Source organism: Camponotus vicinus, unplaced genomic scaffold (assembly GCF_025532165.1).
Source record: "Camponotus vicinus isolate PSW18456_S1 unplaced genomic scaffold, iyCamVici1.0 SCAF_14, whole genome shotgun sequence".
Classification (NCBI taxonomy): domain Eukaryota; kingdom Metazoa; phylum Arthropoda; class Insecta; order Hymenoptera; family Formicidae; genus Camponotus; species Camponotus vicinus.
The window spans coordinates 3,904,794-3,923,037 of NW_028141950.1; the positions used below are offsets into that span (position 1 = coordinate 3,904,794).

General features: G+C 32.1%; 1 protein-coding gene and 1 long non-coding RNA gene across 9 annotated transcripts in view; one reads left to right on the plus strand and one right to left on the minus strand.

The window, feature by feature from the left end:
• The window catches only part of LOC145965350 (venom dipeptidyl peptidase 4), a 326,742-nt gene that overhangs the window by 23,229 nt on the left and 285,269 nt on the right, over positions 1-18,244 (plus strand). The window contains exons 1-2 of one of the 8 annotated variants that reach the window (XM_083088824.1): positions 3,538-4,223; positions 14,886-15,123. The exons of 2 other annotated variants lie outside the window; for them this stretch is intronic. In XM_083088824.1, coding sequence (XP_082944950.1) covers positions 15,097-15,123 — 27 coding nt within the window. In that variant the 5' untranslated portion in view covers positions 3,538-4,223; positions 14,886-15,096. Of the gene's footprint in view, positions 1-3,537; positions 4,224-14,885; positions 15,124-18,244 lie in introns of those variants that run through there. 5 more of the 8 variants (XM_083088828.1, XM_083088825.1, XM_083088827.1 and 2 more) reach the window with 5 other exon arrangements.
• On the minus strand, positions 1,456-18,234 carry LOC145965366 (uncharacterized). Its single transcript, XR_014436680.1, has 3 exons — positions 17,978-18,234; positions 17,249-17,346; positions 1,456-1,578 (listed from the first exon to the last, which is right to left on the minus strand). It is a non-coding gene; the product is annotated as an uncharacterized LOC145965366 (long non-coding RNA).

Genomic DNA, 18,244 nt, shown 5'->3' on the forward strand with positions numbered 1-18,244 from the left:
TGATTAAAAACTTCGTGTGTGAAAGATATCTCTGCTCTATGTAAATCTAAAATATCACTATATATAACGTGACCTCATATATTATAATTTTCACAGGAAACAGAGCGTTAAGCTTAAAACTCATTTAGCTAAACATATAATTGCAACATCTCTTCAGGGAGAAATTCATCATATATGTATACGTGTATGGACACTTATTTACAGAAAAACCTATCTTAGCGTAGCTGTGTTAATCTCATTTTTGATTTCCGCATTTTCTTCAAGATCCGTGCGTATCGCAAGATCATATCGAATGCACGTAAGCTGTTTATTTCCATTCGGTGGCCACGTGCTGTTGCAAACCGAAATAGTCAACCGACTGGGAGTCATTTTCATGAGACGTGAGAGTAAAAGAAATTATAATTTAATTTTAAATCATACTATGGGGAATAAAGTCCTAAAGTTTTATAATATTTTTTTTAACTTGATTGTACGACACGAGAATCATAAAAATATCAACGATATCTGCGAATTGACATTTTTATCTTCAATTTAAGATTTTTCGAATATCATTACTTTTGTAATTTATAATATGTGACAAAATTGACGTGCCTTTTAAAATTAACGTATAATTATTGATTATATTTTGCTTTTCGTGTTTGCAATTTCTTTATACAAACAATATTATATTTTTAATTTTTTATTTTACAAGATATATATATGCATTAAATTTTTTCCGAACTCGTAGGATTATTTATTTATTATGTTTCAGTGAAGTAGTTGCGATTCATCTAAGAGATATTTATTTAATTTAATTAATCAGCCTTTTGTATCTTTAATTTTAATTTAAATAAATTTTAATGCGCAAACTAATATTGTTTTTACTTTATTTGCTTTCGGGTTTTCTGTGTACTTTATTTTTTATGATGCTAATAATTCTTAATAATGAATAGCCGTTAGCTGTAAATTATTTAACCTTAATTATTGCTATCAGTCAGTATTATAAACAATGCCTCGTAAATTAATGCTTTAATAAATTCAACAAAGTTAGCAGATAAATATTATACGGGTTCACAAATATCTAATGAAAAAAAAGTAGATTTGAAATCGTGCTTAATTGCGCGTAGCAGAATGTCACAAAGGCCATAATTTGATTTGGAATATGTATAAATTAGAAGAAGTACCGCTGGGGTTTGGGTGCGATTTGGATTATCGGTTAAATACGCAAACCGGCGAGTAAGATAATGAATGTACTCAGCTGTGCAAATCGCCGCATTTAACAATGCCTGGCTGTTATCAAATTAATGTTCTGCGTCCTCCGTTATTATAATTATTCTAGCAGGCGTCGCGCGCGCCAGAAAAGTGGCCAATGCAAGACGTAATTTTGAAAATTTCAACGGAACTTTCTACCGTGCCCTTACTTTGCACTTCCGCCAATCTTACCGTATAATTTTATCGTCGTCTGCAAGACGAGAGGATGCAGTAATTTTCTCGGCGAGCATCACAAACGGTGCGCCCGAAATTCTAACTATGCAGTACATTGTGAATTCCATAGAAAGCTCGAAAGTTTATTTATTCTTCTTGTTACGCGACATTTATCTATATTTCAAAGAAAAATTATTTTATCATTTTTATTTTATATATTTCATTTTTATTTTTCTTATTTTATCTTTAATTGATATATAATAGAATAAATTGCGCAAAAGAGAAAGAAAATTCGATTTAAAAAAATCTGTGTTATATAAAAAGACTGCAGCTTTTTTAAGAGCGAAGAGGATTTATTCTCTTATTTTGCAGCAGAGATTCCGCTTGATTAATCAACTCAATTAGAATATTTTTAAAGTACTTTTGAAACGTTAGAAATACTATTCTGGTAATTGTATTTTGTTTCTTTGTTATATCTTATCTGTCTTATCTCTCTATCTTTTGATTACTAACATGAGTATTATCATTAACAATGGAAACAATCTGACATATCAATGTAATGCGAGACTACTTTGCAGCAAAACTGCAGTTGCAAAAGAATTCAATGTATGTATGAATTTCAGCTCTCTTATTTACTGCCGAATCCGAATTTCATTTGATATGCGATACTGAAACGCGGCTTCCCCGTCGAAATCACATATCTCGTGTAACAAGTGCGTAATGAGGTTGCAGCAAAATTACATTGTTAGATACGCGCGAGGAATTCATCAGGTCCAGATTTTCGATCGGATTCTCAGATATGTCCGTCAACCTTGATTATTCATGGATGGGAAATTTCGTGATTCCATCTCGATGAATCGCGGCGATGCAATTTGATTTCTTTTGGATACGAGAGAATATTCGTGTGCGACGCGAGAGTAAATTCCACATTCAGAATTCCCGACATCCTGCTCCATCAATTCTCTTTTTCAACTATCCGTTATATCTCGCGAAAGAACTGCCGCGTAATCACGAGTCTCAATTCGATTCGTAACTTCCTATCGTTGCCTAATGTAATTTCCAAGCTTTTAACTGTTTCCAGAGGCTGTTTTCCGTTTCTCCTTGAACGTGAGCGCGATCTTTCATCGGAGCAAGTTTCAAATCTTGTCGGTGACAGCTGTGACATTGACATCAATCCTTCAGAATGAAATTGACTTATAAAACTTTTACCGTCTTATATCAAGGCTCCTGCGGCAAGTATAAGAATATAACGTGGAATTTATAAAGGATCTATCGCACTTGCCGTAATAAAATGAAAAGATTCCTCTTCATTTTACATTTAAATGAACACATAAATGGTTTTGAGTGGAGATCTTTAATCTGTGATTACTCTACGAACATTAGATGATTTATAAATTTTTAATTTTTGATTAAAATAACAAATGAAGATTTAATATATTTAACAGCTTCATTTGACAATATGTATGAAAATTCATTTAAAAGATTTAATATAGATTAAATATAGATTATATTATCGTCGAAATATTCTAAAATCGAAATAATTTTTTTCATATTTTTCGGTACGAATAATGCAAACGTACAGTGCAATCCATCAGCAATCACACAAAATCAAGATGAGCAATCGATTCACAATTCTTCTCGATTCGTTAGCTCTATAAATCGAAAGGGAAAGTAATATTTTTGCATCGGCCAAGTCCTCCATTCTCCCGTCATTTACCGCGGCAAATGGAACGCGCGTGGATAGAACTTCGGAGGCTGAGAGAGAGGCACATGCCGAGAGATGGGTTTTCGAATCTCCGATCGACCGTGACCGTTTGTTTCGAGGATCCTTTTGCTGACTCGACGCATCGGCGGCGGCGACGACGACGACGGCGACGGCAACGGCGCCGGATGCTTCTCCGACTCGTCGCAGTAGTGGCACTTCCTCCCCACCTTTCCCCGACCAAGTGCATTCAACAGGTATCTACACAACCGATGAGTTTGTGCTACGCTGCCCTGCGCCTCTCACCTCTTGCACCTCTTCAGGGATACTGTGCTATCTGGCGCACACACGAAACCCGCGACCCTCCGCGCGTCTGCGTCAAGGACGCCTGCGTCGATAAGGTAGTCTTGCTCCCAACCTGAAGCGGCTGGCTGTCTCTCGCCAGTGCGCCGTCGACCGTCGAAGGTTGCTGGTCTCCGCTCCGGTATTGCCTTCAGCTTGTCGCCACCGATCGCGGAAATCCGCCCGGGTTTCGGTGTGAACGGGGAAGTGTGCCAAGTGACTGGGATCATCGCGCTGATCCTTGCTCGCGATCGATGAGGTGTTCTTTTGTGCAGACAGAGCGGTTGGTTTCTGTCTGAGACTGCGATCCGGTAGTAGTCAGGATGCTTTAATCCCGTAGTAGGAACCTCTCCTAGATGTTACCTTCCTATTTTGACAGTGGGGAAATCTGTGTGTCGATTGGCGAAAGATAATCCGATCGGTTCTTCAACGGGGATGTCGTTTCAATCGATGATTCGCCTGCAATTGCTTTTTATTTCTCCACTTCTCTAAAAATTGCAAAGAGCGTGGGAGTAGGCGAGAAGTAGGTGTCTAGTAGCATCAAGAATTTTGTCGGTTTTCCTCGTATTTAGTTTGCATTCAAAGAGCCAAACTGACTCATCATAAAACTACCGAATCGAGAAGAATTGTGAATCGATTGATGCTCGTCCTGGATGATTTTGTGTGATTGCTGCTCGTTTCTCGACGTTTTAAAAGTCGCCCGGGTGTTCGAGCATTTTTGGAGTTTGTGATCAAGATGCGCAAGACGGTTTTCAACGTGGCATACGACAATGCGGTAATGTCTTTTATTGAATAGTCTATTGAAAATTTTGACAGGTGCGATAGAGCCGGTTATTTTCATCATTATTGGAATGACAGTTGCGATGGATCATATTTTTTATCATAATGCATATCACAGAAGATAATTATTTCTATCATTTAATTAGAGATATTACGGTGTCATCTTACAACTTTGCCATTTAGAAGTGTATGTGTGTGTTTATTTTAAATATTGTAATCTTTATTGAAAGATTCTAATCATTTTTTGTCTGTATAATGCGAATAAATAATTGAAAATATTGATTATACATACACATACACACAAATATACACATATACACATAATAAATCATTATTTATAATTCGACATATTTTTACTGAAAACATTTTATATAATTAATTGCTTTAATTCTATCAATTTGAATTTAGAAATGAAGATTCAAACTTTAACAATTAAATTTTTAATTAGCTATATTTGTGATTGAGTTTCGTTATGTTTGAAATCTCCAAAGTTTCGAGATTCTTTTTTTAAATGTGTAATTTTGATTAAATAAAAATTTTGCACGGTGATTGGTGAGAACCGCCAAATTTGATGGTGAATAAGTTAAAGATTAAGTGCAAAAACAGATATTATAGTATTCAGTTTTATTAAAAATTGTATTATGTTTTCAAAATTTAATTATGGTAAAATGCAAGCTTACAGTTTACATCGTACGATGGGACGTTCTCATAACACAACACCATTATTTTTTATTTAAAGGTAGACATCTTTACAAAGTGATAAATTGCAGTGCTTATAATCTGCAGTGATAACGAAAAAATATCTTATCGCAAGCGTAAAATGTGTATCTGCATAATATCTCTATGTTTAAAGACATCTCTTAAAGAGAAATTATTTTTTTATACACAAGGATTTTTAATTCTCTCAAGCTCTGTTATTCTGAATTATTTGACAATGAGAAATTCAGCTTAACAGATAAGACTCTTAAACAAAAATTTCATTAAAGCGATTATCATAAAGCTCTTCTCGAAATGTTTTTGAAGCGCATTTGCACCATTTTTCGAGCAAAAAATTGGTACTTATCTCTTAAATAGAAATTTCCTTCTTTCACGCAAAGACATTTTTCATAATCTACAGTTTCGTAAGTCACATAACAACGGAAATTTAAGAATATTTAAAATTTTTTAATTAAATATGTATTATAGGATGATACGACAATTTTATCTCAAATTTCTTTTTATAATTTTAAAGCGCACTTATAAGTACTTTATGCACAAATTTTGCAATTATGTGTCGAATAAAAATTTTCTTGTCCACACACAGACACTTTTCATTTCAAGCTTCATTATCGAGTTATTTAAAAACAAAAGTTCACGTGTAGATGAGATACCTATTCAAATTAAATTGTTGTTAAAGCAATTTACTTAAAATTGTTTCCTAGAACAGAGTGCTTTATCGCGGAAATGTATATCTGTCTGTTAAATGGAGATTTATTTTTTTCTTCCACGCAAAAACACGTCTCATCATTATCGAGTTGTTTAACGATAGAAAATTCCACGGTAGAAATAAGGTTCTTAAATTAAATCATTGTTACAGCAATTTAGGCGAAATTTCTTCCTAGATGATTTTCGACGTGCGTTCTCATTCTGACGAGAGCAAGAATATTTGCGAATGTAGGTAGGCGGAAATAGACACCATTGAATTCAACGATATTAGCATAACCGTTCTCCATCATATTCGCTACGAGAAAATTTAACTTCGTAATATGCGAATTATGTACAAAATACAGCGTTCGCTCGCTCGTTGATAAACCAAGTTAAGCGAAAGGGAACAGCAGCAAAATTTCGCTTGAGGTCACGTTTCGCGAAATGTTTGCACGAATTCAGCATCGTCGTCGCGCGTGAATATCGTATTTAAAATGGTCGGGATATAAATAAATAAAGAGTCGATCGCCAAACGAGAGATAAATCTGCGCCGATGAGAATTCATTTTAATTTGCATTTAAGCGCGCGGGTGAGAAGAAATATGCTATTTCGATTTTGAAGTATACACGAAATACTATCGCTACTATATGAGAATTCTAGTGGACCGTAGCGATTTACAAAATTTCATCGAGCTTTGTTAAGCCAATTTCGGTCTACGTATCGAATTACAAATGTAATAGAGCAACGAGAGAATTGCAAAAGTGCATTAAATATGCAAACTGAATATCAGATTAATGGTTTTGATACGGTCGAGAAATAGTCGCCAATTAAGTTAAACTCATTGAACCGGTGTTACATATCGAATTAAAGGGAGCGAGTTCACTCTTTGCGAGTAAGCGTCATAATTTGCATGGTGATTCTGTTTGTGAACCGATAATTATAAATCTGCATCCTGATTTTCGAATGTACGTGAATGCAAAATATTTACGAAACACGAACTTGAGATTCGACATTATATTACGTGAATTTGTTTTTTTGTATTTATCCAAAACCGAGAAATCGCAGCAAGCATTTTACATAGAGTACATAAATCATATTTTTGAAAGAAAACTGCAAAGATAACAGCAGTTTTTGCAACAACCACAGTCAGTATACATGAAATTATAACGTATAAGGTGCATTTAACAACGCGCGTATTGCAACGTAATAGAGTTTTTTTCTTGTTATCGTAATATATAAAACGTCTCCGCATGGAAATTATAATACAAGAAATAATGAGACGTATACGCGCTATTTTAAACAGTTAGAATAAATAATTATTCGTGCAATTATATGTATCTTATAATTTTTCTTCATCGTTTCTAATTTTATCGAGTTACTATATATTTAATTTATTTTATGATAATATTTTAATTAGAAGTAAAAAAATGAACAAAAATAAATCTATAATTTTTATATTAAAAAAGCAAATATTACAATAAAATAAAATATCTGTATTATAGAAATAAAAATTGAAAGAGAGAGATAAGTAATTATCTGATATATATCATATATTTAAAAAATTAGAATTGATCAATAAATATTCATTCAATTATTACAGTACAATATATTTTACAAAGAGCAAATTCTGAAAAATTATTCGTTATGTATTTTTCTGTTTACGTGCAAAACGCATGCATTATATTGTCCGCGAAATTGTCGTTATTTTAATCTATGTATTTACATTATTATCCACGCGCAAAGAATTTTTATATTGTGCGTATTTTTTATTTCATAATAAAATTAATTAAAATATACAAACGCGGCTTGAGTTTAAACTTTTCCGATTTTTCCTAACTGCTTCTTCGAACAAATTTGGACAAATCCATATATTTTTCTTCCACGCAATGAACTTTATGCATAGAGTTCTTACGAAAACTCTTGAACATAAATCGACGCCTGGCGGCGATATGGAAATAGGTCACATACGTGATTGCACGTGGCTCGAAATAATTAAACGCGGTGAAATCGATGGTTGTTTTGTTGTGGCCCTTTCTCTTTTCGCGAGTCTGAATTTCGGGTTAAATTGTTATTTAGTTTATTTGCAAAGTATAGTAAGTTCGAATCATATCAGCCAGTTAGATTTAAATCTATCACGTTAATGTACAAGTTTTTTTTGACATTAACATGAATGAAATATAATATAATATTTGCAATAACTAGAGATACTATCATTAAAATTGCATTATAGCATACTGTATATTATTGTACAATATTTATATGCGTGCGTGCATATGTTATATTTATGTTAATATTAAAATTTTTTATATATAAAATTAAAATTATTTTTATCGTATTTACTAATATATTTTATAGCCAATAAAAAGATTTTCTAATTGTAAATAAATGTAAATATTAATCTCAGAAATAATTAAGAAGGCTCATTGTAAAAGCTAAAAAATAATTAAAATATAAAAGTATTTTTGCTAAAAATCTAATACTCTCCATTGGAAATTTTTTCATTGTTTTAATATGAAGATAATTATTATTAACATAAATATAAAAAAAATTAAAATAAAAGCTCTCTATTCTTCTAAATAATATTTAATTATCTCAATTTATATATTTATTAAAAAATCTCTAGAGTCGTATTATTCGTTTATCTTCTTCTCAATCTCTCTATCAGATATTAATTAATAATTAATAAACGGATAGATCTGATTGCGTGTTGTTTATCAGGAAGAAGAAAAAAGTCCTATCTTACGATTAATAATTTATTTATAAGCATATATTTACACGAGAAGGCCAACCGGTTTCGATTGTAGAATTGCCGTGAAAGGATTTTTACGTAGGCCGATACGATGGAACGATACGAAGGTGAGAGAGTTATTAATGTTATTATACTTGAAGAAAGATCGAACTTTCGATATATCCGTGTATCTTGACTCGCTCATATCTTTCTGTGTGGGTTTCTTTCTCTTGTTCACGGTCAATGCGTTAATATTGCGAAATTATGTTCTTGAAAATCAGGGACACGAGATATAAGCAGTTAACATTGTACAAACTCGACATTTTGCAAACCGCAGAAATCCCTACTCTATTTTAATTGCACATATCTTTTGACATCGTTGCCGATTGCGAAAGTGCAGTTGGAGCTGTGCCACAATGGCAAAATACATACGAGAACAGAATTTAGATATTATGCCAGACGAAGTATTACAATGATCTCAAGACAAAATATCACGGATTTAAAAGTTGATGTTAGGAAGTATGTACATATATTAAAAGTAATCCTAGAGTGCATTATCTTTTTATTATCGTTTTATTATTATTATTCCTGTATTATTTTCTCTTTTTATTATTATTTAATAAGATATTAGTTTGACAAGCGTGAAAAGCGATGACTTATCTCTTCGCTAAAATTATGACTGCGATTGAATTACTTATTAAAATATACTTATGATCTACATAATTGAATAGATTTCGATATTATATTTCTTGGCCCATTTCGGAAAAGTTATATTTAGTGCAAGTTTATTTTCGTTATCGTTCTATCAAGATATACATTTACAGCTGACAAGTACAGAAGATAAATACGATAATATATCATAATTAATTCACATACACAAAGTAGAATTTAATATATTTTTTTTAAGATTAAAAAGGGAGCAGAATTATGCCATAAAAAAGTGTACAAGATAATTTATTAAATATATTGAAAACAATAAGAATAATAATAAAATAATAATAAAAAGCACAGGGCAGAAATTAAAATAGAATAAAATTAAACTATCATTTTGATTCTTCATGTCCATATTTTAGAAGTGATTATATCAATTAGTAATTGCAATTGAAGTGATATGTTGTATGCATTTCATTAAATATGTGGAATTAATTTGTAATTAGTATATTTTATTTATTGTAATTAACAATTTAATACATTTATAGAATTTATTACTGTTTATAATTATTTATTAGAAGTAGAAATAACGATCTATTATATTTACACAATCATAACAGATTACGAATCTATTTATGCAAACAGTTATTTTGTACTACACCGATTTGTATCATTTTATTAATAGATGATATCAAGAGAGAGTCGCGCTTTATGACGGGTATATCGCGTTATTTATCAGCAAATTATTCGCTTATTTTGTATCGTTTAAATAGTATGACATTTAATCTCTGATATCACAATTGCGATTATATAATCAATCCTACTTTCGACATTTGCATATGTGTAATTAAACTGTATTCATTGTATATCATGTATAGATAACAGTATCAATACGTGATGATATCACCTTTTAGAAAAGAAAAAGGATTACCTGGTAAATTTTAAATAATTATTTATTAATAATGCATTTTTTAAATGCACATTTCCTAATCTAATAATATCACTGTAAAATGTTTCGTACCATTCTAATCATGTTAGTTTTTATATGCTTAAATTTGTGTGCTCTGAATAATTGTTTTTGCAATTAAAATTTAATATTAACTACAATAAAATGTGAGGTTTAAATTATATGCATAAATTAGTTATATGATAAATAAGCTAATATGTATTATTATCTCTTTATCTTGTTTGGAAATCTTAAGTTTATTAACAAAGATTTATAATTTGAGATTTAATTGCCACAAATAATTAATCACAATTAAAAATTATGAATTTAAAATTGAAATAAATTTACTAAACAATATCAAGTTTAGCAGACTTGTTATTAAATTTTTAATTTTGACTATTATAAATCTGAATATATTTTCTGAATAATATGTATATATAATACATACATGCATACATACACACACACATATATATATATGTATTTAATATTATTTATGTCCAGCAATAAAGTCTAAAATGTGTGACATTTAAATTTTCCAAGACAGGTGCCAAATCGAGTGCTAATCGCGATTTCTGTCGATTTAAAAGTAATACCGAAGGGAGCTTACTGTAAACACGCGCTAGAATTTCCCGTGGGCTAACGAAATTATTTTCGCCCAATCACGGTGGCGTGTATTGTCGATTAATACAGGCACGTCGCTGGGCAAATTGCGTTATTACGTTCGATAAAATCGGCGATTCTGTGCTTCGAAAGCTATTCTCGCGGCGAGCAAACCTAGCCAATCGCGAGTATCGATGCCATAATAACGTATTCCAGCAAATAGTTTCCATTTTTGTTATCCAAATATTAAATTCAAAGTATGAAAAGTCAAGCGCTGATATTTACACATAATACAATAAGCTATTATCACAGCCTGAATGACGAAGAACAAGCCGCGGTAAAATCGTAAATTTTTATTACGAAATTAAGTTTGCACGATAAATATTCGATTGGGTCAATCGGGACATTTGTGGGAGTTTTAACCGAAACCGATTGAAGTATTCTTCTCTCCTTTTTCGACCGTAATATAAATTGCATCACAAATTTACCGGCTGATGTTTCCTCTTGATCGAACCGACGTTTATTTTGACATTTCGTTACAAATTGCATGGAAATGTACGTGAAAAGTCTGTACATTTTAAACGCAATTAACATAAAAATTTTATGATCAAAAAGATATTTTGTAACGCATTTTCATCAATATTTTAACGGGAAGATCGTGTCGAAAACATGTTATCGCGTCAAATGTACATTATCCCATACGACATCAAAAATAAAAATGTCACTTTTGACCAATAAAACTTTCATTCGTTCATTTCGCGACCAATTTAGTGTTAAACACGGCTACCTAATTTAAAATGTGCACATATAACATCGCGACAACGTGTTTGCGACATGTACACGCACGCTATACGAGCAAAAGCTCGCATATCGGACCTATCTCGACCATGCACATGTTACGGGACTTTGTATATTTGTCATTCGATCGTAATAAACGACAACGAGGTGCGTACGTTGACGGCGATTTACTTCCAACGCGAACAATGTGCTCGGGTTAACCGTCGAGAGCCCTGCGAACACGCGCACCGTCGACTTTATCCTTGGACAACGCCTCACTTTCGAGTGGACGACGAGGGGCAGGGATGTTGTAGCGGACCGCGAATGAAATATCGTGGAATCGCCGAAGAGAAACGAGTCGAGAAGAGAGAATACTCGAGAACGAAGGGGTAAAAAGGCGAGAAGAATGGCCGGCCGCGGCACGAAGGGTCGGATTCCTTCTTTAGGATGTGATTTACGTTCTTTCGTATTATCGGTCGCGTATCATAATAACGATGTTGTCACGGGGAGAGACATAAAACATATGTCGCGGACGGTTGGCAAATGCGTATAATTTTGAACATGTAATTATTTTATAATAATCATTTCAAATTAATAACGTCTCTTTTATGCTCTAAATGCAATGCTAATACAAGGCTAATAATTTGATCGCATAAAAAAATACAAGGCGATATGTATACTCCTGGACAAAATTAACGCATAATTTTTTTTCACTTTTTCTTTAAAATTTTTCGTTAAAATTTAAATATCAGCTTTTAAAGAAAAAGTGAAAAAAAATTATGCATTAATTTTGTCCAGGAGTATATTATTACAACTCGCGCGATTGCAGTGGTTTCTTTATCTAGAGATTATTTTATCAATTATCAAATATTCTTCCATTGATTTAATTTCAGAAAGGAATATTATTCTCGCTATCTTATTTTTCGATCACGGGGGGAGACATAAAGCATAAGTCGCGGACGGTTGATAAATGCATATAATTTTGAACATGTAATTATTTTACAATAATCATATCAAATTGATAACGTCGCTCTTTTATGCTCTAAATACAATGGCTAATAATTTGATGACATGAAAAAATACGAGGCGATATGTATTATTACAACTTGCACGATTGCAGGTTTTTATCTAGAGATTATTTTATCAATTATCAGATATTCTTCCATTGATTTAATTTCAGAAAGGAATACTATTCTCGCTATCTTATTTTTCGTTTGATAGAAATTTCATAACCAGCGCAATGAGAGAAAACGTCGCGTGACAAACGAGCATTGAGTCCGCGAATCAGAAATTGATCTGGAGATGGAATTAATCACTAGAACTGTCATGCTTACACCCGCGGAAACGCGAGAGGTTGGATATGGTATAGGTAGAACTGGAGCAGGATTTCAATTTGAATAGTTCGGTACGCTTTTTGCCCGATTTTTTTGTTGCGCATGCTGCAGGTGCAACGAATATATATGTTGCTTCGCCGATCATCGGTGATTGAAATACGCCTTTGTTGGAAAATTACATCTCTGTGCCGCCGACTCCTCATCGAATTACAAGCGATAATAATCTCTTTGTGCGATAAAATAAAATTCTTTCTACGCAAACTCGTTAAAATATAACAAAATTCTCCCGATAAAATTTTTATAGTGACGCAATCTATATTTTATATTAAAACACGCCGGTTTTAATCATTAATAGCTTACACTTACAATTAGTACAATTCTAATATTTATTATATTTATTATTTTAATATTTATGCTAGTTTAAAAATAAGAAAAGGAGTATATGATATTTCTTCGAATCTACGCATTTTATTATATACATATTACATCACGATGTGACTCAGCAATTATAAATTAATAATAAATTTTTTTATCATGTGTCGTCGTAAAATATTCAACGTTTGAAAGGTCACATCGTTTTTTTTGTAATTGGTTAAGAAAAACTTGCTCAAACCGAGCTCATTTAATCGTCCTGGTCAAAAGCGTATAAAAATTTGCATAAAAAATCGCGCTTTTTTATTGAAGTTTATTGAGATTCTAGAGATCGGGACGTCATATAATAAATATACTGGGAGTGATTTTTATTTAATTTCGCCGTCACACTGATCAAAAAAGTCGGCGCGCACGCGAAATACAATTTTCAGGATGTGGAAAGGCGCACGTCGGGACATCGTGCCGCGTCGCGGTGATTTGAATAGCGCGGTTGTATAGAATGTTTTTCACCTTTCTCTTCTCCTCTTTTTTAGTTTCAAAACAGTTCATCACGTCAATATCGAACGCACAAGCGCGCGTTCGTAAGCGGAATATATCTTCGTCAAAGTCGCGACCAAAAAAACGAGTTCAAAGAGCAACGCGGTGTGTCAGGACTTTCCTACCACCTCGTGGCTTTCATCACCAGTGATGGCGCGGATATCGAATTAATTCATTATTCCGATCGAATTATGAGAGAGGCACCGCGGTACATACATATAATGCGTATACGAAAATTTAGACTGTAAATGTGATATGGAAATTAAGCGATAAGGAAGCATTTATTATGGAAAACGATCCTCGATTTTTTAATACGTTTCTACTTTTCTCTCTTTTTTTCTCTCCGTTTCTACAAACCATGAAATAAAACATATTTATACAATTTTCAACCGATAAATTATTATATATATAGTGACAATTAGACAGTTGTTTGAATATTTTATGAGCCATGCCTAATTTAATACGGATTCTATTATCGTGCTTATTCTCTTTGATTTATGAATCAAAGTACATTATGTATAAAGCTCGATTTCCACGTATTAGGTTACTTTTAGGCACTTTTGACTTCATTTGGCGTTAATGCAACTGAAATTTTCACGAGAATTTAAAAAGTATAATCCGCAAGCTAAAATTCGAATTTTAAAATAGTCGCAAGAGCTTTATCATGATGCTTTTTCAGGAAGCACATCTAGAAATAGTCGCATTTGCTTTATAGTTTCTATCATTAGTCTTTCAAAATTAGTTTTTCCTCTTGGATGATTTCCCAAATAATTCATCATTTCAATCAAGCAAAGGCTGATTTATGTAAGTTAAAAATTAATACAAAAAAAATATTTATCAATGAAAAAAAATTATTCTTAAAAAATATTCACAATTTTAGTAGTCTTGACATCGATCTATTGCACATTCTTTCTCACGTAATATATTTATTAAAAGTGGAACACACAAATTTTCCCGCAATCGATATATATGATATTCTAATTTTTTGGAATTTAATAAAAAAAACTGCAAGTAATGGAAAAAGTACCGGATGAAAGTACTCTTTTTTCATCAGAAAAAGAGAGAAAGAGAAAAAAAAGAGACTGACAGATTTCATCTCAGTGTATATATATTTTCCACTCTTGATCCCGCCTTCGCAGAGTACATATGCAATATATACATTAATACTCTAACACGCAGCCCCGGTCGCTGACAATCTTTGCATGTTCTCTCTCTTTATTCCGATTTTTCCTCTTCTCTATATCCGACTCTGTATCCAATTCCCATTGGAATACAAAGCGACATTACGTAAAAAATTAAATACAGGTTTCGTTTTTCGTGCCGACCGCTAAGCAGTGATTAATGAACTGAATCCATTGAATTCGAGCCGATTGACGGAAAATCGGCTAATAGTGAGAATTGAGACTGCAGAAAGGAGGGAAGAAAAAGTGATAACGAGAGAAAAAAAGAAAGAAAAAGAAGTGATTTTACCCCTGTTTGAGTGCAGACGCCCATTCGTGACGAAAACTCGAGGACCATGACGGAGGGCGAGCCCAACGTGAGTGTAAGTTATAAACTTTTTCTGTTTTGTTCCCTTTACGTTTTTTTGGACTAAAGAGTTTCGACGCGTGTCGTAAAATAGCGTTTAGAAAATTAGTAATATAGTTTTGTATGTGGCACCAAGTCTGTATTATATGCTAGTCTTTTAAGATAATATAAAAAAACTTCTGAAGTCTATTATAGAAGATAAAATATATTTACACTCTCTACGTCACATAATTCGATAATTTAATTTTCTATGCTTTAAATACACGAAAAACGTGATAAAATATCGCCAATGAGAATATGAGTCATTTTTCATTGTATATATACCATTATGAATAAAAATTAACTTTGGCAGAAATATTCATGCATCAAAAATAACTTCATATTATTCTATATTTTAATTTGTATTTTGTAATATTGTGTAATATTCACAAAATATTCACAAAATTGTATTTTATACCATAAAGCATTACTATTTGATTATAACGAAAGCGTAGTAAATGAAATTTGTTTAATGAAATTAAAAATTACTATAATTGCAAACAACACCTTATATATAGAAAATGTTAATTTTCATATAAAAGACTGAAAATATTTCTGACAAAAGTTAATATATTTAAAAAAAGGAAAACATCCATTTGTTTTGAAACTGTCATAAAATTTCAACATTTCCATAATAATTTTCTTTGTAAAATTGACTATGCAACGCACATATAAAATTTAAAAAAACTAAATATTAATGTAAAATAAAAATATAATAATTAAAATGGAAAAATTGAAAATTAAATATTAAAGTGAAATAAAATTTCCATCCAACGTTTCAAAATTTCTTGCATAATTTTAATTATAATTTTAATAAAAACCTATTTTACACGATAAATATTTCATAAAATCCTGTTTTCTATATATATAATATCAATGTAATAAATATTTTAAGTTTGTAAACACCGAGATTGTACTGCTCAAGTTTTAATTATTTTATTACCGTAGTTTTAATATTTTTCAAATGAGAACATGTACTTCTATATTGCTTGCTATTTCGATTTTTAACTGTGTTCTATAGTTATGAATCGATTCAGAAACGTGACGTAAAATTGCGATGTGGTGATTTTTAACGAATGTTATATATACATACGAAAACGAGAAAACTGACGTTCTATTTGAAACGTACGTAGTTTTCTCAATGATGGAAATGATATTTCGCAAAATTGACGGAGCGCAAAATTAACGCGATCGATGGGCGAACGCCGTAAATATGCGCGCCAGAATCTGTCAAATACGATCAATTGAACTACACCGCAGAACAGATATTTATCAAATAAAAGAAGAAGAATCATATATATCGAGCACAGCAGGTGGCTATGCAATTCTTATTCAAAGTAACGAGATTTTCAAGGAATATGTTTATTCATTGATTTGTATGATATCGGTATATCAATTGTATCGATACAGGACCTCAAACTTTCTTATTTTCTCCTGTCGTAAGTAAAATAATTATATTATATACAGGATAATAAGTGTATAAAAGAAACCATTAATTTTAACTTTTACCGATAAAAATAATACAAAACTTAATTTTAGATATTATATTGTAATTAATATATATGATAAATATATATATATTTTATATACTTATTTATTTATTATACATATTAATTATATCTTCATTTATTTATTATATATATTAATTATTAATTAAATATATCTGGCGCGCATATTTACGGCGTTTGCTCATCAATAAATTTTTTTAATTAAAAAATTAGAATTGTATTACTTGAGTCACTTTAATAGTAAAATAAAAAATTAATTAATCTAATATAATGCACAATATAAAAGAGACATTATTTCAATCAATCTTTTTTCTCACAATTCAATTAATTTTATTTTATTCCTTTCTAATTTTAATTTTCCAATTCTAATTTTTTAACTTCTAATTTTTCATTTTATTCCTTTCTAATTTTAATTTTCAATAATATTAATTTGCAGTAATGCATGAGAACGATTATTACCCGTAAAACGTGTGCCAAAAAAAGTAAGCTCGATGTAATGCGACAAAAAAATATTAAGTTATCAAAGATAGAATAAACTAACGATTGGCTTTATGCCAATGTATATGCAAATGTGCGACGATTAATTGTACTCACCAGTGCCGCTGCACTGTCTTTACGAGCTACTGCATTCCTCCTTATCCTTCTGCTCCTTTATTTCATTGCTGCCTCGATTTCTTGCACCAATAATCCGCCTTTTTAAAATACATATATATATTAATACGAATACGAATCAATCGTGAAAAAAAAAAATGCAAATCACAATCATAGACGCTAACCTAACACGACGATTGTCCATTTTCTGGCGTAGGCTGTTCTTGACACTCGCCAGACACGAATCGATCGAAAAGAGACCATAGATAGATAATCAACGCGATACGACTGCTTACCACCCGCAAATCATTCGCGATGATTATTTTTTTATATACATTTTAACGAATAAATACATGAAACGCAACCGCACTCTTTCGTTCGACACTCCCGACGTGACTTAAAATATGAAAACTTCAAGCGGCAACTTCGCGCCGAACCGCAGCGACACATGCGACGCGGGGATAAAGTAGTACATTCTCTTTAACCTATAGTTATATATCTAGTATAGATAGACCGCGCGCCCTCATTGGAAGCAAGCATTAGTGAAAGAGGAAAAAAGGTGCTTTCCTTATCCGACTCTCCCCACCAATCAGACAAGGAAAGCATCTGTACTAATATCTTCTTTTATCAATGTTAGTTTCTTATCTACAAGAGCGTCTCATATCTATATATGTTTACATGATCTATGTAGGTTGTGTCAAGAATTAACCCCAATTACTATCTCAGATATACCTGGTTTAATCCGAAAAATTCAGTGTTACTCGACCGTACGCACGATGTATATGACTCAGATAGTGAAATGGACTTTCACGAAATTTCTCTCCGCTGTTAAATCACAAGACACGCGTCAGATTACGAATGTCAAAGGGAGCTGTGAATCGCCTAATTTCCGAAACTGACTCGATCGCGCGCGAGATCCTCCTTTGGCGGGGAAACGCGGCGCGATCTCGATGCAACGTCCAATCAGCGCGATGCACTGTGCGATAACATTGACAGGCG